We start from the raw sequence: 25,000 nt of genomic DNA, 5'->3' as shown, positions 1-25,000 counted from the left end.
CATGCCGACCTAAAAGAAAAGACCATACTGTGGTGTAGCAAATACGTAGTCGTGAATTCGAATCCCACCAGAATGCGATTTTTTATCACAAATTCATCTCTCAAATTTTCAATTAGCAACATTCGGTGCCTTCTAATCAATTAGTTTCTCTCGTTCATTTCTATAGGATTTCACTAGGGAGTTGTCTAGTAATACCTCCTAGGATTTCTCTGGAAATTCCAACTATTCTCGAAATTCGTTAAGGAATTCCTACAGCGATTTTTGTTAGGATTCCTTCAGCTGAGGAGTTCCAGAAGTAATGCCATGATTAATTTCTAGAGTAATCCATGGTTGAAAACTCTAGAAGAACTCTTGAATGGGTCTTAAGAAAAATCCCTGAAAAAATCAAAGGCATTTATGGAAGTATCCCAGGAAAACTTCCTAGAAGAATCCCAGCAAGAATGCCTGGAGAAATCCCTAGAAGGAATCCTACAGGCATCACAGTGAGAAATTCTGGAGGAGACCTAGGAGGCATGACTGAAACAATAGAAGCAGCAGAAATCGTTTATGGAATCCCAGGAGGAGTTCCTGGATGAAAGTCAAAAGGAGGTCCTGGGGGAATTTAATGAGAAATATTTGGAAAAATCCCAGGAAAAACCCCTATAGGATTTCCAGGATGAAATACCGAAGGTACTTCTGCAAAGCTCCTAGGAAGATTACCTTGAATAATCCCAGCAAGTTTTTTAAGGAATCCCTGGATAAATTCTTAGAGAAATTGTATTATTGTAAGAATTTCTGGAGGAGTCCTAGGAGGAATTGCTGGAATAATTACAGCAGAAATAGCTTGAGAAATCCAGCTTAAATTCATAGAGAAAGGTCACGAGGAGTTCCAGGAGAAAATCCACGAGAAAACTATGAGAGAATCCTTATCCTTTTATCTTGGATAAAAATTCCTAGAGGAATCAGCGGAGAGCTTCTGAAGAAATCACAGAAAAATCTCAGGAGGTATTCTTAGAAGGGGTCTGGGATGCATCATTGTAGAAATCTCAGCAGAAACCGGTAGAGGTATTACGTAAATAAGGCCCTAAAGAATCGCAGGAGGAATTTCTGAAGGAATTTCAGGAAGATTTCCCAGAAGAATTCCAGCCATTATGCTAGGATTAATTCATATGGGAATCACTAGAAGAATTTGTGGACATGTCATAGCAAGAACTTCCGGAGGAATTGCTGGAAGAACCGCAGATGGAGTTGTATGATGTATTCTTGGAGGAAGACCAAAAGGAGTTTCCAAAGGAATTCCTTGGGGAATTTCAGGAGGAATCTTTGGATAAAATCTTTAGAAGAATTCCTGGATGAGTCTTTGGAGAAATCCCTGGTAGAACAACCAAATAAATTTCTGCAAGAATTCCAAGAAGATTAACTGGTGAGATCCCAGCAAAAAGGCCAGGAGAAAGCTCTAGAAGAATCCGTAGCATAATTTCTGAAGTACCACAGTTAGAATCTCTGGAGGAGGAATAGCTGGAAGAACCCCATGAATTGCTCGAGGAATCCCAGCTAGAATATTTGGAGGAATTCCTAGAATTCCGGGAGATATAATAGAATATTTTTTAGAGAAATCCTTGAATCAGGAATGTAAGGGTATGCTATGAAAAGTTCCTCTAACAAATGCCTGGAGGAATACCTACAGTTCTTCTTGAAATAGTCGGTAGAAATATACTGGAGGAATCCTTAATGGAATCGCAGGAGGAATTTCTGAAAGAATCACAGGAGGAATGCCAGGAGAAATCCCTAGAAGTATTTCTGAAGGAGTTCTGAAGGGAATTGCTTGAAGAATTCCATCTAAAGCATTAGAATACGGACGCATGTCATATTTTCTAGAGACGCTCTTAATGATCACAATCTTCATTCTTTTACTGCAGTATTATCCTACACTAGTCCTCTTTTAATGGTAAAAATTTCATCGATTTGCTTGCAACGAGGGAAATGTTATTTCAGATTGAAGACAAGAGTAGGAAAAAATCTTGCACAAACACGTTGAAAATTTATCGTGGTCAGGTACGACAGTCGCAAAAAATGTTAATATCTCTAAAACCATTATGTGTTTTGTGCACAGATGTTGTTAATCATGGTATAAAGAAATGTCCCCAGAAGAATAAAGTTTGGGTTCATTGATTAGTCTGCTCTGAATTCGAAGATTTGGCAAGAAGATCGAACTCTAGGCATCGTTTTTTAAGAACAAGATGATCAGAACAAATTTATACAAGGATGACAGCCTCAATAACCGCGTGCTGCTTTTCAAAAACGCACACAAGGGATCTATATAGGTTATACCTATTTTGATGGTCTGTCACGGCAGTCGGGGCCGTTCAGTGGTATCGTCATAGATGGGTAGTGTTTATCAACGAAAAAACACTCAAATTTAGCGTCCACTCTTTTCACGAAATTGCTCCTCATTTCGGAATAAGAAAAATGTTTGGATTTTTTTCTTCGAAATCCCAATCAGACTAATCAAGGCATTCAGGAAATATTATAGACGACTTGATTGTTGGACTAACATGCTGAAGGGGTTGATTCTAAAATTTACCACCGTTGTGCAGATTTTTAAGGAAGTTAACACGGAAAAAATGAGAAAATGTATTTAAAATAAAAATAAATATTTTCAATGATATTTTTCCATGAAACTACAATAAATAATCTTTGCTTTGAGGGCTTCACCTTTTATGTTTGTTAATCCATACCTGAGATATATGTGATTTTGCCCGTCCGGATTCTAAGTGGGCAATGCCTTAGAATTCATGAAGGAAGGCCAATAGAAGTTCTTGGAGAAATCCCCTGTAAAATTTCTAGAGGATAAACCCTTGAAGAAATTTGTGGAAGAGTCACCGAAGGAATTTTTGGATAAATCCCAGGGAGATTTTTCGAAAGAATTTCCAGAAGAACATCTTTAGTAGAATTCCTGAAGGTACCAGAGTGAGACTTTTTGGGGAAGTTCTAAGAGGAATTGCTGGAAGAATCTCAGCAGGGGTTGCTTGAGAAATCCTAACCACAATTCCCGGAAGAAGACCAATATAACCTCCATGAGAAATTTCTGGAAGAATCTCTGACTAAAATCTCTGAAGGAAATCCTGGATGAATCACCGGAGAAGTTGCTGGATCAATATCCGCAGAAATTTCTTGTATGTACAATCCCATCAGGAAGCAGAATTTATTGAAGAAATATCGGGCGGAATCCATAAAGGAGGCCTAGAGAACTCACTGTATGTATAAATAGATAGAGGTATTTTTGGAGGAATCCTTGGAGAAGCCTGTTCATTGTACTTACCGATATCCAAAACGCCAAAATGTACAACAGGTATATAAGTTATTCCAGGTGTGCTTAGGTTTTGTTCAAATGTGCCATTAATAAATATTGGAATTATCGTGTGAAGTTTTAAATTTTAGGTGCCTGTCAAGGAAATATTCTAGGGGGTGCCAAATTTGTTCTAGGGGGTGCCAGGCACCCCTGGAACCCCCCCTAGCTACGCCAATGCCGGATTTCCAGGCAAGTATCTTATCCGGATTCCCAGAAGGAATCCCAGTCGGATTCCAAGGAAGAATCCCAGCCGGATCCCCAGGAGGAATCCCAGCCGGATTCGTGGGAGGAATCCTGTCCGGATTCCTGGGGGGAATCCTGTCCGGATTCCTGGGAGGAATCCTGTCCGGATTCCTGGGAGGAATCCTGTCTGGATCCCTGAGAGGAATCCTGTCCGGATTCCTGGGAGGAATCTTGTTCGGATTCCTGGGAGGAATCCTGCCCGGATTCCTGGGAGGAATCCTGTCCGGATTCCTGGGAGGAATCTTGTCCGGATTCCTGGGAGGAATCCTGTCCGGATTCCTGGGAGGAATCCTGTCCGGATTCCTGGGAGGAATACTGTCCGGATTCCTGGGAGGAATCCTGTCCGGATTCCTGGGAGGAATTCTGTCCGGATTCCTGGGAGGAATCCTGTCCGGATTCCTGGGAGGAATCCTGTCCGGATTCCTGGGAGGAATCCTGTCCGGATCCCTGGGAGAAAATCTGTCCGGATTTCTAGGAGGAATCCTGTCCGGATCCCTGGGAGGAATCCTGTCTGGATCCCTGCGAGGAATTTTGTCAGGATTCCTGGGAAGAATTCTGTCCGGATTCCTGGGAGAAATTCTGTCCGGAATCCTGGGAGGAATTCTGTCCGGAATCCTGGGAGGAATTCTGTCCGGAATCCTGGGAGGAATTCTGTCCGGATTCCTGGGAGGAATCCTGTCTGAATTCATGGGAGGAATTATGTCCGGAATCCTGTGCGGATTCCTGGGAGGAATGCTGCCCGGCTTCCTGGGAGGAAACATGTCCAGATTCTTGAGAGGAATCCTATCCAGATTCCTGGGAGGGATCCTGTCCAGATTCCTACGAGGAATTCTGCCCGGATTCCTGGGATGAATTTTGTCCGGATTCCTGGGAGGAATCCTAGTCGGTATCCTAAGAGCAATCCTAGGCGGATTTCTGGGAGGATTGCTAGTCGGATTCCAAGGAGGAATCCTTGTTGGATTCCTTGGAGGAATCCTAGTCGTATTCCTTGGAGGAAGTCTAGTCGGATTCCTGGGAGGAATCCAAGTCGGATTCCTGGGAGGAATCCTAGTCGGACTTCTGGGAAGAATCTTAGCCGGATTCCTGGGAGGAATCCTAGCCGGATTCCTAGGAAGAATCCTGTTCGAATCCCTGGGAGGAATCCTATCCAGATACCTGGGAGGAATCTTGTCCAGATCCATGGGAGAAATCCTGTCCGGATTCTTAGGAGGCGTCTTGTCTAGATTCCTGGGAGAAATCCTGTCCAGACACCTGGGAGAAATCCTGTCCGGATTCCTGGGAGAAATCCTGTCCAGTTTCCTGGGAGAAATATTGTCCGGATTCCTGGGAGAAATCCTGTCCAGATTTCCGGGAGAAATCCCGTCCGGATTGCTGGGAGGAATCCTATCTGTATTCTTGGGAGGAATCCTGTCCGGATTCCTGAAAGGAATCCAGTTTGGATTCCTGGGAGAAATCCTATCCAAATTCCTGGGAAAAATACTGTCCAAAGTCTTGGGTAAATCCTGTCCGGATTCCTGGGGGGAATCCTAGCCAAATTCCTTGGAGTAATGCTAACCGGATTCCCGGTAGGAATCATACCCGGATTCCTGAGAGGAATCCTAGCTGGATTTTTTTTTGTTTAGAGAGACTTTACCTCTGGGGCATTCGTCTCTGTCCTAGCTGGATTCCCGGGAGGATTACTGAGAGGAATCCTAGCCGGACTCCTGGGAGGAATCCTAGCCAGATTCCTGGGAGGAATCCTAGCCGAAATTCTGGGAAGAATTCTAAATAGATTTCTGGCAGGAATCCTAGCCGAAATCCTTGGAAGAATTCTAGCCGGATTTCCGGTTGGAATCCTACCCGGATTCTTGGAAGAAATCCTAGCTGGATTCCCGGAAGGAATCCTAGCCGGATTTTTGGGAGGAATCCTAGACAGGTTACTAGGAGGATTCCTTTGAAGACTACAAGCTGTATTTTTTCAGATATCCTAGCCGTTTTCCAACAGCTTCGGTTGAGATCGATAAAATGGGTTATTTAACTATATAATTAATGGTAATTTAATGGTAATGTTTATTATCCTTATTTTTGTCAAGGTTGTTTAAAGTTGTAAGTTTGAGCTTAATAGCGGTGCGTTGCGGTGGCTTGGCTCAAAATTGTGAGAAATAACCTGGTAGATTATTTTGTGATACTTATTATTAAATTATGATACATGGTATGATTATAACGGAGTAGTGACTTTGTTTCCAACAAATTGATAAAAAGCAGTCTTCGAGAACATTTTTTTCTTCTTTTGAAACGTGAATCCTAACTTAAAGCGAGTACTTTTTTATTTCTGAAACTAAAATGCCACGTTAAATCAATTCCGGATCCCAAATTGTCGCAACTAATGGAAAAACGTCTCGGTAATCCAAGTCATTTGCTTCCATCACGTCAAAATCACCTTCCGTCGACAGTCAGTGTGCTTACTTAACTGCAGCAAAGAGCGCACTCAGAAACTCGGAACCTGTTTGAGAAGCACTTGTCTATGAAACTGCAGAGCTGCAGTAGTGCTGTAATTCGATAAGAAATCTTTGCAAACATCCCAGCGCGCTTTAGTTGCCTACCGACGAGACGAGTCGAGGCTCACTAGTATACTTCACATCCATCAGTTCTTCCTTTGCCTTGTCCCATGCCTCACCCCCCCCCCCCCCCCCTCGGGCCCGATGCCTATTTATCTACGCAATTCACCTTCCAGCAGTATCGCATCGCGTCCCAATCGACGCGATTCCTCGAGTGCCGGTCCATCACAATGAATTCCCATACCCTTCGTTGACCTCGTTTCGTGCGTCTTCAAGGATCCTTGAGCGCTCAGGGGAGTCCATCCTTCCCCCCCCTCCCCGGGCGAGAAACGCACCCGACGACGAATGTGTCGTCGTCATTCGGTTCCTCTTATCCCATCTCTGGGCGGTGAGAATCTTCGTTTTATACTTGAGTAGGAATGTTAGCTTCGGCTCGGCTCCACCCTTCCCACTGAAATGAAGTGCTAACAAGTCTTGTTAATGGGTTTCGATTTGCTGTACTGGCTTCGAATTGACAACGTGGAGATTGTATCGGAAATTGGTGGAGGCAATCATGCAGGAACTACTAGAACAATAAATTTACCATTTGAGTAATGGTTTTGCTCATGGAGCAGTCAATTTTGATTTATAGCACTAAGCTGTTAGCCTACTTAGTGAAATTCTTTCCCTAATTGAGCTAAGTTTTAAGCTATCAAATTACAAAAGAACAACCAACTTCGATGATTGTTCATATTGTAATTATAAGAGCCACAGTTTTCCAAAACTTGAAGTGGTGGGCATTCTTATTTTTTGAACTTTCAGTGTGAATGTATCATACAAAGCATTTATAATACTTATCCTATTCTTTTTCAGATAAGTGCGTTTATATATTGCAAACTATGCACCAGTTTCGCCTTTGATTCGTCTTATACCATATTGGAAATGGTTTTCACTATGGTAAAAAAGTGTTAATTCCAGTTCCAGGAAAATAATTGAATTAGCGCCAGCAAATTCGAGAAAAATAATAGTTTTTTTTATGCCAGTAATATCATTAAGAACTTCGAAGCAACTATAAAGGTTATTATTAGCTTTATTAAAGAGATTTTCAGCCCGCGGCTGGTTCATCTCCAAAGTCTATAAAGGTTATGGTATATTTATCTCTAGTATTGTAATGGGTACCGTGCTTTTTATTTTATGTCATATCATCATATCATTATGCAAAATAGTAATAATTCAGATCGTGTATTATTTCAACCATTCAATAAACGGTCGTGAAATAATCTGACCGTGCGGTTGTCGATTGCTGGAAACTGTCCTTCCGTAATATGCATTCCGACATCGTTCTCAGGAAATTCTTCAGCGAAATAATGCATTCTTTATTTGTTTTCGTCTATCGCCATTGTCCTCATGCATGAGCGACGTCATCGCTCCCACCCAACTTTGCACCCGCGCCATTATTGTACGTAGCAAAGCACTAGTCCCAAGCATGATGCCAACCACTGAACTGACTGCTGTCGCGCTTGTTCAACTGGCCTGACGATGAATAAAAAAAAGTACGACTTCCTTCCATTCGAAAACACTTCACTTTGCGCGATGGCACATGGTTGGAATTCCTTTCGCTCAGATTAAATTGCAAAGTGGAGTCCCATTCTCGTTGGCTCGCGTGAGAAGTACTTGACAGCTAAAAGTCGATAGTGAAGGGCAATAGATGCGTTATTGGATAGCCTTTAGAAGAAAGAAAAACGTGCTGTTATCAACACTAATTGGCAAAACAAGTGGAAAGAATCTTCATTGCAGGATTATTATATATCTTATGGTAATTATGGTTGACTGATCCTAACCGCCATTATAAAAAATATTTTGTCAATTTAGCATCTAACTTTTTAGACAACTTCTTTTTGTCGAATTCCACTATCTCGAAGATTAATTTCTATATGGTAAATTGTATCTTCCCAACCGTTACTTGAATAGTTATGATAAATTATTTGTGTGTGGACCATTCTTGGACACTATTTTAGGCCTGCCACATGAAATTCCCTGTATTGAAGGCATTTCAGCTGAAGTCACTTATGAAATACTAATAATAATAGAATACTTCTTTTACTATTCCGAAAGTTTAAAAATCTATACATATATATACACATAAGAATCAAAGTATGTACAGGGGATACTAAAAATAACTGGGACAGGTAAAATTTTCACTTATCAAAAAATGTTCAACTAGCTGTAACTTTACGAAAACGGCAACAAATATTCTCATTTTAACTGTAGGTTCACCAACTAGTTGTGTGTCAGTGGTCCAAATTTGGAAATGATCGGACTATTCTACATGAAGTTAGTAAGATTCTAGAAAAAGGTATAATTATCGGATATCCAACTTTGAGATGTCTCCGGATTCAACAAACCTAATGCAATGAAATTTTGATTAATATAAAGAGCTATTTAAAACTTTAGACTAAACTTAAAATTGTTTACACGAAAGAAAATTATAACGATTAGATTATTTTTCTAATATAACACCAACTTATCCAAAACTTCATCATCGTTTCAAAATTCGAGATAGTAATCACAGTTCATTTAAATTCCCTCTAATTTATTTATCAATCGCCGGCATTGAATTGAAAAAGTAATGGGATGCACATTAAAAACAGATAAATTTACTTAAAAAAAACATAGAATAAATGAAATCGCTATAACTTTTTTTCTTATTAATAATTTCAAATGAAGTCAAATGTTTTTCGAAGTTCATTATATAAGTCATAAATGATCAAAATTTTATTGCATTCGGTTCATTGAATCCGGAGATATAACAGGTCAAAGATGGCCATCGGATAATTATACCTTTTTTTCTAGAATCTTACTAACTTCGTGTAGAATAGTTCGATCTTTTCCAAATTTGGACCACTGCACAGTGGAAGAAATAGGTATAAAACGCGAATAAATTCAATATCTCTGCTCGGAGTGGATGGATTTGAATGAATTTTTGACACAAACTGCAAAAATCTCTACAGTTTCAGATCAGGAGGGTGTCAAGCGCCGCACGATGCTGGAAATCAGTGTATTGAGCTCGTTTTACCCCGCTCTCTCTCACATACACCTTTTTAAAAAAATTCTCATCTCTTCCCGACTGGCGTGCAAAATGAAAGACTTATTTAACTCGTATTTGTGTAAAAACTTCCACAGTATCGGAAATTTGACATAAGGTTGGTCCTGCTCTTATGAATTGCGTTCACTACGGACGGAGATGCATGTAAAATTTTAAAGAAATGGGGAGCATCGGGGTTGTTTGAAGATGTTTTAACTTTTAAGGCCGTGCGTTGAGCCAAACCAGCTTCATTAAATACTATGGGAGTTTTCACACAAGCACGAATTGAATAAATCATTTATTTTACACTCCAGCATTTTTCGAAAAAAGTGAAAAAGAGAGAGTGGGGAAAACAGGCCCGATCGGTACACTGATTTCCAGTATAGTGCGGAGAATCCTCCCATTCTTAACTGAAACTGTAGAGGTTTTTGCAGTTTGTGTCAAAAATTCATTAAAATCCGTTCACTCCGAGCAGAGATATTGATTTTTTTTCGCTTTTTATACCTATTTTTTCCCATTGTGCACTGATACACAATGTGCTTGTAGTTCATCGATTGGTTTTCGGCGAGATTTCTCGCCGAAAACCAATCGATGAACTACAAGCACATCAAATCGCGGCGATTAAACAATAATAACACTGATACACAATGTTGATGAACTTACAGTAAAAATTTGAGAATATTTGATGCCGTTTTGGTAAAGTTACAGCTACTTGAACATTTTTTGAAAAGTAAAAATTTTACTTGTCTCAGTTATTTTGAGTATCCTTTGTATATTTGTATGTATGTATGTTTGAATGTTCCAGCATAACTCTGGAATGCTTCAACCTACTTCAACCAAATTTGTTAGGTTAAGGAGGTGGTTATAAGGGTATTGGAATTCAAGATGGCAGCTCGGGTTCTAAGATGGCGGCCAAAACGTCAGAATAAAGGCTACTTAACGGTAAATCTGTTACGAATACAATGCAATATGGGTATCTGTCGATCGGGCTTTATGAGTAGAAGTAGGAAATCAATAGCCGACGCCATTTTGAAATCCATGATGGTGGACTATAATCCAAGAATATAGTCCATAGAATGATGGTTTTAGCAATGATACCACGTAATATGGATATCTATTGATTAAGAGAAGTCAAAAATAGATATTTGACGTTATTTTGAAATCCAAAATGGCGGACTATTAATCCAAGATGGCGGACCAAAATTGAAGATGGCGGCCATGGTAGTGGTTGTTTGAGCTATAATACCATGCATTTGAGTATCTATCATTCGGGCTTGACGATTAGAAGTCAAAAATAGATATTTGACGCCATTTTGAAATATAAGATGGTGGACTATGCTCCAAGATGGCGGATCATAATCCAAGATGGTGGCCATGGAATGGTGGTTTGAGCTACGATACCATGCATTATGGGTATCTCTATCAAGCCCGTGCACAAGGGGAGGGGGGGGGGTGTGTTAAACCCCTCCCATTACCGACGCTTCATACACTAGGCGCCCCTCCGCCTTTTGCCGAAATTGGAAAAAAACCCCTCCCTTGACGCCACTTCTGTGCACGGGCCTGGTATCTATCGATCGGGCTTGACGAGCATAAGTCACAAATAGATATTTGATGCAATTTTGGATTACAAGATGGCGAACCATAATCCAAGCTGGCGGCCATGGAATGGTGGTTCGAGCTATGATACCATGCAATATGGGTATCTATCGATCGGCCTTGATGAGTAGAAGTCATAAATCGATATTTGACGGTATTCTGAAATCCAAGATGGCGAATGGTAAATCCAAGATGGCGGACCATAATCCGATATTGAGGCCATGAGCTATGATACCATGTAATATGGATATCAATCTATCGGAATTGATGCGTAGAAGTCAAAAACCGATATTGGACGCCATTTTATAATCCAAGATGGCAGACCATAATACAAGATGGCGGTCATGAAATGGTGGTTTGAGCTATGATACCATGCAATATGCGTATCTATCGATCGGGCTTGATAAGCAGAAGTCGAAAATAGATATTTGACGCCATTTTGTAATTCAAGATGGCGGACCCTAATTCAAGATGGCGGATCCTAATTCTAAATGGCGGACCCTAATTCAAAATGGCGGCCATGGAATGGTGGTTTGAGTTATGATACTATGCAATATGGATATCTATAGATCGGGCTTGATGAGAAGAAGTTAAAAATATATATTTGACGCCATTTTGAAATCGATGATGCCGTACCATAATCCACGATGGCACCCATGGAATGGTAGTTTGAGCCATGATACCTTGCAAGATGTGTATCTATCGATCGGGCTTGATGATTAGAAGTGAAGATGTCGGACTATAAATCCAAGATGGTGGACCATAATCCAAGATGGCGACCATGGAATGGTGGTTTGTGCTATGATACCATGCAATACCCGACGGAACTGAAAAAAAATCATGATCTCCACAGGAATCTCTTGAGGTTTTCGTGAAGGAATACCTGAAAAAAATTCTGAAGGATGGTGGAATTTCATATAGAATTATTGAAGAATATTTGAAGAAATCACTGGAAAATATTTTGAAGACTTTCTAAAGAAATCCATCGAGCAATTTCTGAATAGAAACTTTTTTGCAGGAAAATCTGAAGGTATTTTTGCAGGAATTTCTTAAAGAAGTTCTGTAAGAATTTCTGAACTTTGGAAGATTTTATAAAGCTGTTCCTGGAGAAATTTCTAAAGGAATCAGTGAATTTATTGAACAAGAACTCATGCAATGTTAAAGTGATTTATTGAAGAAGTTTCTGAAAGATTCTCTAGTGGATTCAATGATTTTTTTTATGAATCCTTGGACAATTTTCTGAAGGAAACTTTTGGAAATCATGGAAGGAATTTTGAATTTCAGATTTTCTGAAGGGATCCATGTAAGATTTTTCGAAATAATTCATTGAGTTTATAAAATGTTTTCTAGAGAAGATCATGAATATTTTTTTTCTTTTTTTTTAGGACATTCTAAAGCCTGAAGTTATTCCTGAAAAAAAATCTAGACGCTTTTGTTGCTAGACGATTTTTTTAAAGAGTCTCTGGATGAGTTTCTTAAGGATTTTTTAAAGGAAACCTCAGGAAATCGGGAAGAAAATCAAAAAGGAGTTTTGAAGGAGTCTCTGTAAGAATTTCTAAAACAATATCGACAAGTTTCCAAATGAATCCAAGGAAGGATTTCAGAAGGAATCTATAAAAGGCTTTCAGAGGATGCTTGAATAAATTGCTGGAGAAACCTTTACAACACTGCAGGAATTTCTTAAGAGAAAATTGAAAGAGTTTCTAAATCCAAGAACACCCTCGAATTTCTGAAGCATCCTCTGGAGGAATTCTTGAAGAAAATTTCCGAATGACTCTAAGAAAGATTTATAGGAAAAACATCCCTGGAGAGAATTCGCAGGGAATCCATACTTCTGAAGGATTCTTTGGAAAACTTCTTAAAAGCCTTCCAGAAGGAATTTCTAAAGAGATCCATGTTGGAATTTCTACAATCCGTGGAGAAAATTCTGAAGATGGATGTTTCCTAGAAAAATCTTATTCTGGAAAAAACAACTTGTAAAATGGGTTAAGGATCCCCTATAAAAACATTAAAAATATAACCTGTATCTTTCCAGTATACATACGCATTCAAAAACGCACTTGCTAAGCCTCTTCAACTTCAACTCCGACACTGCCGGCCGAAGTGGGATTATACGAGCCGAAAAATTTGCATATCCTGCCAAAATCCTTCAACCACACGAAAAGCAAACATACATGCACTCGAATCGGAAGCCGTCAGGATGATCCACCACCGCATCACTGCTGCTGCTGTCGCTGCAATGTTTGCTTTTAATGAATAAAAACGGATAAATTTTGGACAACAATAAAGCATAATCAGTGCAGCAGTGTCCTGCTCGATCTCGCGCGCGCGATATGCCTCATCCCGGTGCGTTCTCGAGGCTTATACCAGAGGATCAGGATGAGTCCACTTGCGCCATCCTGCCTGACCGATGGACGGGAGTCCATGGTGGTGGACGGACGGCCAGGGACAAAAAAAAAAGAACGAAGTCGATGGGTATTGACCGGTGTACAAACAAAAGGATATAGCAAAAAATTGTGCAAACATGTAGATAGGTCTGACAATATCAGAGAGGGCCCGGAATTATGTCGGACACACGTGTTCCCAGGGGGTGCAGGACAGACAAACGACACGACTGGCTGGAGGGCTGGGGCGAGCTGATCGATAAATGAAGATTGGCGTCATCCGGGCAGTTGGTTTTTGCCACCGGAAGAGACTTTCAGTCCATTAGTGAGTGTACTCTTTTTTTGGGAAAACTCAGAGAATAGTTTTGGTCGTGTTAATCGATGCAACTTTGACAAAGTTGAAAATTTGGAAGTTATAGAAAAAAATCACTCCGACTTCCAGGTGCAAAATTTCCTCAGCAGTAAAGCATTTAAAATTCTTTTCAAAGACTGCAAAGACGTCTTCAAGTGCCATTATATAAGTAAGAATAATTACTGCACTAAAAGGCAAAAATTGAATAAAAGTTATGCACATTTTTAAGAAAACTTCTAAAAAGTTCTGAAACACCTTCCTTGAGCACGGGCTTGGACTATTGCTATTAGTATTGGGGGTTTTCATAAAGTTATCTACTCTTCTTAGTTCTTCAAGCACTTATAATTTTAGCTTGTTCATAGCTAAAAAGAATCGTATGTGATATTGAATAGGAAGACAAAATTGAACCCTTGGATGAATTCTTTAGGAGAACCCTAAATCCTAAGGAAATCCTTGAAAAAATCCTAAATTATTATTTCGAGAAGGCCTGCTAGAATCATTGCAAAAATTCCTGAAGGAATACTTGGAGAATTTCTAAAACATTATATGATTGTGGAATTTCTAGAGCAACCATTGAACTCCAAGGCTTAATTTAGAAGAATTCTCGAAAGAATTCTTGTTAGAATCTGTGGATAAATTCCAGAAGAAATCCTTGGGAGATTTTCTGATGAACCCCGGAATCAATTTTTGGGGGAGATCTCGGAGGAATTTTTGAAGGACATCTTGAAAACGTCTAAATATTTTATTTATTTTTGTTTTAAATTCTTTGGGCATTTCTGATGGAATGCTTTTGGGTTTTTAAAACACCCAAACCCTTGAACATAATCCTGGAATGATTTTTGGAGACATTCTTGGAGGAATTCTTGAAGAATTTCCTGAACATTTTTTGGAGCGATTCTCGAAGGAATGCTCGAAAAAATGCCTGAAGGAATCCTTGGATGAATTCCTGAAAAAAAAACCTTAGAACAAATTCTTTGAGGAGGTCCTGAAAAAATTACTGAAGCAAACTTTTAAAAAAATCTCAAAAAATCCTTAGATGAATCTTTGGAGACACTGTTAGACAGCCTAGGAGCCACCTTAAGAGGAATTTCAAAATAAATGCTAAAAAATCCCTCTGGCATTTCTGAAGTAAAACTTAGAGAATTATAAAAAAATCAAGCAAACCTTCGAAGAATTCTTAACAAAACCTTTGGAGGAATTTCCGAAATAAGGAATTTTTGAATGAATAGCTAACGGGATATTGGAAGTATTTCTGCAAGAATATTTTAATAAATTACTCAATATTTTTTTAAGCGATTTCTGGAGGAACCTTGGAAAAATTAATGGAATAAACTTGAAAGAATTTATGGAAGAACCTTTAGAAATATTCTTGATGTTGGAGAAATACCTGAATGAATTATTGTAAAAATTCCCAAAGAAACCCAAGGGAGAATCCGCAATAATCCTTCGAGGAATTCTTAAAGTAATCCTTGAAGAAATTTGTGAAAGAACGCTTGAAAGAGTTCCTGAAAGAACACATAACGGAAGAACTGCTGCAATCCTCGAAGGAATCTTTAAAGAAGTACATGGAAGAATTCTTTAGGAAATCTCTAGAAATGTTTCGTAACAGATCGTCACAGGTGTTAGTGAAATCGTAGGTGAAATCGTTAAAGAAATTCTTAGAGGACATCTTTTGGGGAATTCGTGCAGGAATACATGCAATAAAACCTGAAAGGTTTTTTTTAAAGAATTCCAAAAGATATTCTTTGTGGAGTTCCTACAAGAATCCTTCCAGAAATTCTCGAAGGATTGTGTGGGCGAATTCCCGAGGGAATTCCTTGGACGAACTCCTAAAAAGGTGCTTAGAGAAATTGCTAAAGCATCAATTCAAGGTCGCAGAGGGTTTTCTTGGGGGAGTTCCTGAATCTTTGGAAGAAGGATAGATCTTTGAAGATTTTTTTTAAAGAATTTATTAGTATATTCCAGAAAGAACCTTGGAGTGATTCCTGGAAGAATTATTTCAATTTTTGTAGAAATCTTTAAATAAATTCATCAGTGTTTTTCGAGAGGATTTTCTGACGGAACTCTTGAAGGATTTTCCGTTGAATTTATTGAAGGACTACTGGGTTAATTCCTGATGCAAATCGTGAATGAATCTTAGAAGGATCGCCGGAATTGTTGATGGAGAATTTCTTGGAAGAATTCCAAGAAAATCATTCCTAAAAATGGCCGAAAATGTTAAATCTATATGTTCTACAAAAATACTGCGTTTAATTGGGACGGCCTTTTGGTGGAAAATGTGCAGGAATGCTTAAGGAATTTTCTGAAAAAAATTATGAAATTTTGAAAAAAAACCTCGGAGGGATGCATGAAGGAATCTCTGGATGAATTCCTGGAGAAAACTTTGAAGGATATTCTTAGAAAAGTTACTTGAGAAGAAATTTTTGAAGCAATCCTTGAAAAAAAAATCTTAAAATAATTCATAGAGGAGCACCTTAAAAACCAATCTATTTAAAAAAATCCTGAAAAAATTTTTGCTTCAGGAATTTCTGCACGAGTTTTTCAATAACTCTTCCAATTTTGCTTTAGAATCACCTCCAAAGATTCTTCTTCTTCTTCTTCTTCTCCTTCTCCTTCTTCTTCTTCTTCTTCTTCTTCTTCTTCTTCTTCGTCTTCTTCATCATCTTCTTCTTCTTCTTTTCCTTCTTCTTCTTCTAGAGCTATGAAATATCTATGAAAGAGTTCGCTATCAAGCATTAGCGTTTACTTTAAAGCTAAACTTGGAAGAATTATTATGTAGAAATTTTCGAAACATGAGAAAATTTTCGTAGGAATTCTTGAAAGAATCGTTATAAAATTACCGAATCTTTGCAGGAAATTCAGTAATCCCTTCAATGCATTTTAAGAGCAATTTCTGAAGAAATTCTTGAAGGAATTCATGAAAGACACTTGGGAAATTCCTGAAGAATCATTTGAAGAGATACCCTTAGAAACTCTTATAGGTATTCCTAGAGGAATCCAAGAAAGAATTCCTGAACTAATCCTCGAAGAAATTTCTGAGAGAAGCATTGGAGCATTTTCTGAAGGAACACGTTAAGGAATTACTGTTACGATCTTTGAAGTTATTTCCATGCGAATGCTAGGAGCATTTCTAAAAATCTTTTAAAATGTTCCTTGAGGAACCTTGCAGGAATGAGTGAAGCAATCCTTGGTGGAATCGTCAGAGGAATCCTTGGAGTAACCTTTGGGATTATTTCCGAAGGAAAGTCAGTCATGCAGTTAATTCTGAAGAAGTTTTTGAAAGAATTTCTGAAGTTATTCTTGGAGAACTTCTTAAAGGTACCCTTGGAGGAGCTCCAGCAAAAAATCGTTGGTGAAATTTCTGAATCAATAAATTGGAAAATAAATCTAAAGAGATCTTTAAATAAGTTTCTGGAAGAATACACGAAAAATTTTCAGAATGAATCCTTTTATGGTATATAGTAGAAATACTTGATGGAGTTACCGATGCAATTCTTGGAAGAATTCTTTAAAGATTCCTTGCAGGAACTACTTACCAAATCTTTGGAGAAATTCCTGGAGCAAGCAAAAGAGGAATTTTTAAATAAATCTATAGAGGTGTCTTTGCGGGTACTTTTGAAGTAAAACTTGGAAGAATTTGACATACGTAATGCCTGAAGTTCATAGGCACAATATGTATTGAAAAAATGGACAAATTGAGTGGAAAAATTGCGAAAAAAAATCCACGTAGCGGTGGGGTTTGAACCCATGTCTCCCCAAGTTCACAAGACAGGGCGCGTTAACCAACTCCGTCACAGAACAAATAACAATTCAGTAAAGTAGAAACCCAACCTGAATCCAACGCTCACCTTACCCCACGTTCTTTCCTCGCAATTCACCATCTCCTTCGGTCCTTAGATGTCCACTTCCAACCAATTCTTGATAGAATCCTTGGAGAAATATCAGAAAAAAATTCTTGAAATTTTTTTTAAAGGAGCTCTTGGATGAATTATTTAAGGAATTCGTATAAAATAACGATTCATTGGAGAAAATCCAGTTTGAATCATTTAGGGAAACCCTCAACATTTTTTGGAGCAACTTATGAAAAAATACTTGGTGGATAGAGTGGTAAGGTGGTAAGAGTTTATGAAGGAATTCAACAATGAATTCTTGAAGGAATCCTTGAAGAGAAGCCTTGGAGCTGTTACTGAAGGAAAACGTTAAGGAGTTACTTCTTCAATCCTGAAGGATTTTTTGGAAGAATTTCTGAAGAGTTCCTAAAGGAATCTTTGGAGTAGTTTTTTAGAGAATCCTTGGTACAATTGCTGAACAAATTATTGGAATTTTTTTTACCGGATTCATCCCTGACTTGGCGAATAACCTAAATATATTCTTGTAGAAATTTCTTCCAAACAAAATTTCCGAAAAAAAATCCTTCAAGGAATTTTTATTTAAAAAACAACTTTGGAGCAGTTTCTTTAAAAAACGTAAAGGAATTACTGCTGCAATCCTGGACACAATTTTCAAGAGAATACTTGAAGAAGCGTTAAAAACCTTAGTAAATATTCTTGGTGGAGTTCCGAATGGAATCTCTGCAAGAGTTCCTAAAAAAGTCCTTGATGAAATTGCTGAACCAATCATAGGAAGAACTTCTAACAAACATCTTCACAGAAATTCAGAGCAGAACACAAGAGAAAAATTCAGGAAAAATCCTTGTAAATGTTTCTGGAGGTTCCCTGAGGCGAGATCCTGAAGGAACCATTGGGTGAATTATGGAAGGAAACCTTGAAGGAATTCCTTTAAAAATATTTGGAGAAATTTTTGAAAAAAAAATCTATGAAGATATTTCTAAAAATCAGTGATAAAAATCATGAAGGAATCACAGGAGAACTTTCTCTAGGAGCTTCTTGAATTATTTTTGGAGGATTTTTCTTAATATTTCTTGCAGGAGTTTCTTAATAAGGCTTAAGATAATTTCCTGATGAAATTCATGCAGCAATCCCGGTTAGAACTTCCAACGTAATAGTTTGTAATGGATTTGTTGGATTGATTTGCTGACAATTCCTAGGAGAAATCCTCGATGGAATCTCTGGAAAGCATTCTGAAATAATCTTGGAAAGAAATTTCTGTTGAATTGCTTGAAAAAATCCTGGGACAAATTCCTGAAGGAATCCTAGGAGGAATTCCTAAAACTCATTGCAGAAATTTCTTAAAGAAACAATGGAGAAATTTCTGAAAAAAAAATTCTAAATAAATCCTTGGAGTAGTTTGAATCCTTGGACAAATTTATGTTGAAGCTGTAGGGATTGAGAGGGATACAGATAAAAGGATCAACATGCCGGATAAACAAAGCAAACGAAACAAACGATCAAGGTGAAATAAAACCCCGGCCATTGGTATTGGCCATTTTACGAGCTGATTTTATGAATGAAAATTTGACAGGAGTTGGCGTCCTAACCGGTCAATCCAAATTCATTAGTTCCGCCATGGGAATTGGTTATTCTAAGTGGTCGCAGTGTCCATCCGGACACTACAATCGCGCAGTCTGTAGGATGAGAGATGACAGATAAGAGATGAATGATGAGAGATGAAAGATGAGAAATGAGAGATAATAGGTGAGAAATGAGGGATGTGATGTGAGTGATGAGAGATGGAGGATGAGAGGTGGAAGATGAAAAACAAGAGATGAGAGGTGAGAGATGAAAGATGAGCAATGAGAGGTGCGAGATGAGAGATGAGATATAAATAATGAAGAATGAGAGATGAAAGATAAGAGGTGAGACAAGAGAGAAGTGAGGTAAGAGATGACAAATAAGAAATGAGAGTTGACAGATGAGTCAGAAACAGATAGATGACAGATTAGAGATAAGAGTTGAGAAATGAGTTATGAGAAATGAGAGATGAAAAGTGAAGGATGAGTGATAAAAGATAAGAGATGGTAATGAGATATAAGAGAATAGAGATGAGAGAATAGAGATAAGAGATGAGAGAAAAAATACGTGATGGAGAGACGATGATGATGTGAGATGTGAGATAGAAGGTTAAAAAAAGATGTGAATAGGTAATAAAAGTGACAACCAATGTGATTGCAAATAAGGATGATTGTGATGGTGATGATTGATAGCATCATTTCTAGAACAAAGGCAATTGTAAGTTTTGCTACATGCTTCAATAAATTGAAATGTAAACAAAGTGAATATTGTTGTGAAAAAATTAAAACTTTTAAAGTGATGAGGGAGTAGGTCAGGAGGAGAATGTAGAGATTTACAGGGATTCCGATAGAAGGATCAACAGGGCAAATACCATTAACAGCGGTGAAGCACAACTGGATGAACAAAGCAAACGAAACAAATGATCAAGATGAAATGAAACTTCGGTCTTTCACGCGAGTAGGTCAAATTTGCATCCGTCGTTGTTGGTGAAGAGATTCGGCCAATAGGACAGATCGGTGGGTCTTCAGTTAGCCTAGTGGTTAAGGCTATGGATCGCCAATCCGGAGACGGCGAATTCGATTCCCGTTCCGCTCGAAAAATTTTCTCGACTCCCTGGGCATAGTGTATCATTGTACTTGCCTCACAATATACAAATTCATGCAATGGCAGGCAAAGGAAGCCCTTCAATTAATAACTGTGGAAATGCTCAAAGAACACTAAGTTGAAGCGAGGCAGGCCAAGTCCCAGTGGGGACGTAGAGCCAGAAAGAAGAAGAAGAAGACAGATCGGTGAAGTACTAGATTTGTAGTAGTGAGCTGAATTTTAGTATGGTGAGAAGGTCAATTCTCTGTTTCTGCAATGAAATGGTGCAAAAAGCGTGGGTATTATTATTCCTTGCCTAAATTGATGCTGTTTGAGCAAAACTTTGGACAACAGTGTAGTTGTTTTCTCCATTTCTAGCAACATAAACAACATAGTTATCCAAAGTTTTGCTCAAACAGCATCAAAATAGACAAGAAATCATAATATGCACGCTTTTTGCACCATTTCTTTGCAGAAACGGAGAATTGACCTTCTCACCATACAAATATTCAGCCCATTACTACAAATCTAGTACTACACTGAACGTGCCCCATTCCATCATTGGTATTGATTATTCCACTACAGAAACCTTGAAAAAAATGTGAAAAAAATCCGTGGAAGATTGCTTATGAAATCCTTCTAGGGTTGTTTAAAAAATCATTAGAATAAATTTCTAACAAATCCTGAATCAACAATGGAATAAATTGTGGAGGAATTTCTAAATTGATTGATTGATTTGTCTTTATTTAAGAGACTTTCAGCCCTTGGCTGGTTCGTCTGAATTTCTAAAGGAATTTTGGTAGAAATTCAGAAAGTTACCCCCTTGGAAGAACTCTTAAAAGATACCTTTGAGGTCACCTGGAAGAATATGAAGAATTTTTGAATGATTTTTTTGAAATCATGATGACTTTTGCAATCATTGTAGGGATTCTAGAAGGAATTCTTGAAAAAAACGACTGAAGGAATCCTTTACGGTAGAAACATTAGAGCATTTCATAGAAGAATCTTCTGAGAACGTCCTGAAGCATTTTTTGAAGGACTTCCTGAAGAATCCTCGAAGAACATGCTAAAGTAGTCCTTGTAGATAGTTCGTGAAGAAGCTGGGAGGATCCTGGGAGCAAGATTGTGGTGTCAGGAATTCTCACGGAGATTTCTTTAAGAAATTCATCTGAAGGATTTCCAGGAGTTCTTTCTGAGATACTTTAAAAATTTCTGCAAAACTTTCTTTTGAGATTCCTCCAAAAACTGCTCACAGAAGACCTTTCAAATGTTCTTCAAGGGTTGTAGATATTTTTTCAGAGTGTTTTCCACTGGTGTGAAGCACTAGTATAAGTTAAAATTCAATAAAATAGGGAATAAAAAATAATTTCCACTGGTTATCTCAAAGTTTTGCCCAGGAATTTCTTTAGGAATTCTTTCACAGTTTTCTCCATAAATGTTCTCGTGGAATTCTGCCGAAGATATCCAAAGAATTGCTCCCGAGATTTTCCTGAAGCGGAATTATTCCATAGATTCCTTCAGAAATTCCTTCAGAGATTGCTATTGGAATTTCTTGAGACATTCCACCAGAAACTGTTATGGGAATTCCTCCACAGTTTTCACCAAAAATTGCTCCAAAGAGTGTTCCAAGGGTTCCTTCAATAGGTTCAACTACTATTTGTGTCTCGATGAAGCTCGATGGCGGTAACACCATTTTTTAATATTTTGCGTAGTAACTGTGGACTAGTTTTAATTGATATATGAGTTTTTGTTGAATATAAAAAAAATGTAGCTATTAAGAAGTAAGGAGACCAGCCCTGTCATCCTCATTCACGGTTAGTCCACGATTAATAACCTTTATTTTAAAGCCAAAACAGTTTTTTTTTGTTTTTCAAAATATGCATCTAAAATGGTAAATGTGATTACTACGGCCAACTCACGTGGTGCATAGTTTCAAAAATTTAGCGTATATTTTAGAATAATTCAAATTGACAAAAAATTATACTATATATCTTTTTATGTTTTCTATTTTACTAATTGCAAATCTAGGGGAAAGACACTATGCAAACGAAAGCAACTCTGAGAAATTCAGGGTTACCTTTGGAATTGCGAAAACATTTCGGACATTCGTAGAACCGAACTGGCATGTGTTTCCTCTTGATTATGAAATGCTGGAATTCTGCAGATCGGGTGTAGTTTGCAATGGAACGTAATCATAGGAGCTGCTGATGTTTGAAAATCGTCCAACATGTGCTGCATGACTGCGTTAAAATACCTATGATAAAATAGTTTAAAGTCTCGCTCGAACCACCCATTTACGATTTTCTATCACCCATCGACAGATAGCCCGCAGCCATGACTGATTGACTTGCTCTGCGTTTAATCCCTACCCTCACACAATAAACAACCGAACAAACCACTTCGGGCACTCACCTTATCAGCAGGTATGTTTTTGGACGACATTTTTCGCCAGTCTTCCGCTACCGCTCGGCCTCCTACGAATCTCCTATCGTTGATACTGCTACTGCTTCTCGCCTACTATTCTCCGCCTTCTGCCTCTGTATTGGTGTGCTGCACGCCAAGGAAACTGCGCTTGTCTTGGTGCTGCAGAATCCCACACCCGTTCTCTCCCTCGATTCTGCAGGAAAATTTCGATGCAAATTGCAGCAGCCCTGTGCTTTCCGCTGCCCAGCAACCGACGACGAAGTCGAAGGGCACTGCTCGATATCGATTGACGACGTCGACGACGAGTGTAAACCCTTGCACTAGCTTGCCGCGATTTACTCACTTTCCGTTTAGTAGATTCTTCACCCGCATTTCACTCGTAACAACACAAAGCACCAGCCAACCACCAGAGGGTGCGTTAATCGAACAACACTACAAAAGGAAACACCTCCGAATTCCCACCGTTCCGGAATCGGAACCCGTACGCACCCACTTCCTGGCACCGCCGCTTGAAGGGGTCAGACACTTTCCGAAAAGAACAACCGAACACCGCAGTCAGCTGTCAGCCTACACTTGACAGCTGCTAACGTCCCGACGCTAAAGATGCACGGCCATAACAATTAACAATTTAGCACTTTTCTCTCGGATGATGGTTATCAGGCCCAGGCACCGTGTACGTACGGCGGAAAAATCGATTTGTTTTGCTTTCCCACCAGCCAGCGATGATACGAAGGGTGGCACCCGACCGAACCCGAGGAAAATTCTTCACCGACTAACAGTGCACCGATTGCAAGGACCTAGCCAGAGAGAGAGATCCAGTCAGATCATACGGGGCAGCCCCATTTGCATCACTCACTTGGCACGCACACAAAAATTGCTGCCGAACAATCTAGGCACCCCCTTGGTCGCCTGCCGACAGGGTTGCCAGCTAATAAGCTGGGGGTTTTCCACGCACAGATTTTCACCACCCTGCGAGGTAGTCAAAGCTGTGATGTTGCTGGACCTGGAATAGATACAAGAAGGAAAACTTTAATTCTGCAATTTGAACATGGAAATGATGCACTATGGATATTGGATAGTTTTAGTATTGCCAGATTCACGGAAATCAAACTTGGAATGAAACTGCTATTTTGTTTTTCTTCTCTAAGCTGTTGGGAAGAATTTATTTAACAGACACCTGAGAGGAAGCTCGGGTAGTGAGGGGCTGGTACTTAACACCCCCGTACGTGGTATTGAAACGAATACCACGTTCGGGAATGTTGAGGTCCGAAGTGCGCCTTCGTCTGCGCCGGACTTTTCCAGGAATCCCTTCCGATACCACGGGCTCGACTCCAACCCGTTGTTAACTGACGCCACAACAGCGACATTCCAAGGAATCAGCCGCACGGCCACCTGTCCGGTAGAAAGGTCGAGTTCGACCGCGCAGGCTATCGATATGATCTACGTAGCCGACTTCTAAACCCTGAGACGATCTTGGTTGCGACTGAACTAGTCACTACTTGAGTCCATGTGTCACCTCCTCTGTAGCTCCGGGACAACATGGGCGATAGCCGACAAATTGGCGTTCCAACCAAACACATCACTAAACATCTTTTAGACAAGATTTTCCGGAGTCAAGGTCCTCTTCACATGAGGCCAGAATGTGGGGTTACGAACTGTGCGAAACAACGAGCACACGAACAAAACGTGTTCCGCAGATTCTTCAAAACCTTCCTACTTCTGGCATTTGGAAGAACCCGCATGTCTCACTCACACCACAAGCAAACAGACGTAACGCTCATGCATTTAACAATCACTTCAAATTTCATTTGATATCCGCGATCCTTCCACCAGAGGCGCTAGTATTCGATCGCTTTGACATTTGCCACTGTGTACACGTTGCTGAATGACGCAAACGAAAATTACAGGCGATTTGTGTAGTAGTGTACGTGTTAGACAAACGTCAAATCGAAATGCATCATAACCGATAGTATCTCGCGCGTTTGTACCAACAGGTGGCAGCGGGCAAAAACTTTTGATGAATTTCCTCTTAGAGTTAAGAATGTTTGTCTGTGCTCACACTGCACAGTGGTCCACGAACCAGATTTACGAGGTAAGATGCATTCAACGCCTTCAAATGAGTTTTTAGGCAAATATGGTCTTCTACAAAGTGGTCCCTAATAATAAGGCCCTCTTTAAAATGTGCATGAAAATTAGGGTGGTCCATATGTTCAAAGAAATTGGTAACCAAACTTTTTTATTTGAAAGAATAACTGTATTCATTCTTTGGGAAAGTTGTAGATCTATCAATTTTTAACAACTTTGCTGAAGACACTTTTTATGTAGCATTAAAATTGACCGATCTAGAGGTATTTTTCTGAATAAGCTTAGGGTGGTTCAAGAAAAACCGGTTTTCTGGCGTTAACTTTTTCATTATGTGGTTTTATTGGCAATTTCACCGATAATTGCCAATAAAACCACATAATAATCGTTCACGGTGATCAACCCCGGTCAGTTAACTTTTTCAGTTTTGATTTTGCATCAAAGCCGCCCAAGAAACACTTGTAGAGCATTTGAAGACGCGTCGTTTCGTGTG

The 25,000-nt window shown here is 39.2% G+C and overlaps 2 protein-coding genes across 6 annotated transcripts in view; one reads left to right on the top strand and one right to left on the bottom strand.

Annotated features, from left to right (window-relative positions):
* The window catches only part of LOC115259784 (SKI family transcriptional corepressor 2-like), an 833,559-nt gene that overhangs the window by 224,660 nt on the left and 583,899 nt on the right, over window positions 1–25,000 (bottom strand). For all 5 annotated transcript variants that reach the window (XR_009996465.1, XR_003894263.2, XR_003894264.2 and 2 more), the window contains exon 2: window positions 22,414–23,428. Coding sequence is in view for 1 of the 5 variants with exons in the window: in XM_062846569.1 (XP_062702553.1) it covers window positions 22,414–22,443 (30 nt within the window). In the remaining 4 variants the exon portion in view is untranslated. The remainder of the gene's footprint in view (window positions 1–22,413; window positions 23,429–25,000) is intronic.
* Window positions 1–25,000, top strand: part of LOC134285551 (uncharacterized) — a 160,434-nt gene that overhangs the window by 115,193 nt on the left and 20,241 nt on the right. The window lies entirely within an intron of this gene.

This window comes from Aedes albopictus, chromosome 1, assembly GCF_035046485.1.
Source record: "Aedes albopictus strain Foshan chromosome 1, AalbF5, whole genome shotgun sequence".
Classification (NCBI taxonomy): Eukaryota; Metazoa; Arthropoda; class Insecta; order Diptera; family Culicidae; genus Aedes; species Aedes albopictus.
The sequence above is the reverse complement of the archived record's forward strand: the minus strand, read 5'-3'. Positions and strand labels throughout refer to the sequence as shown.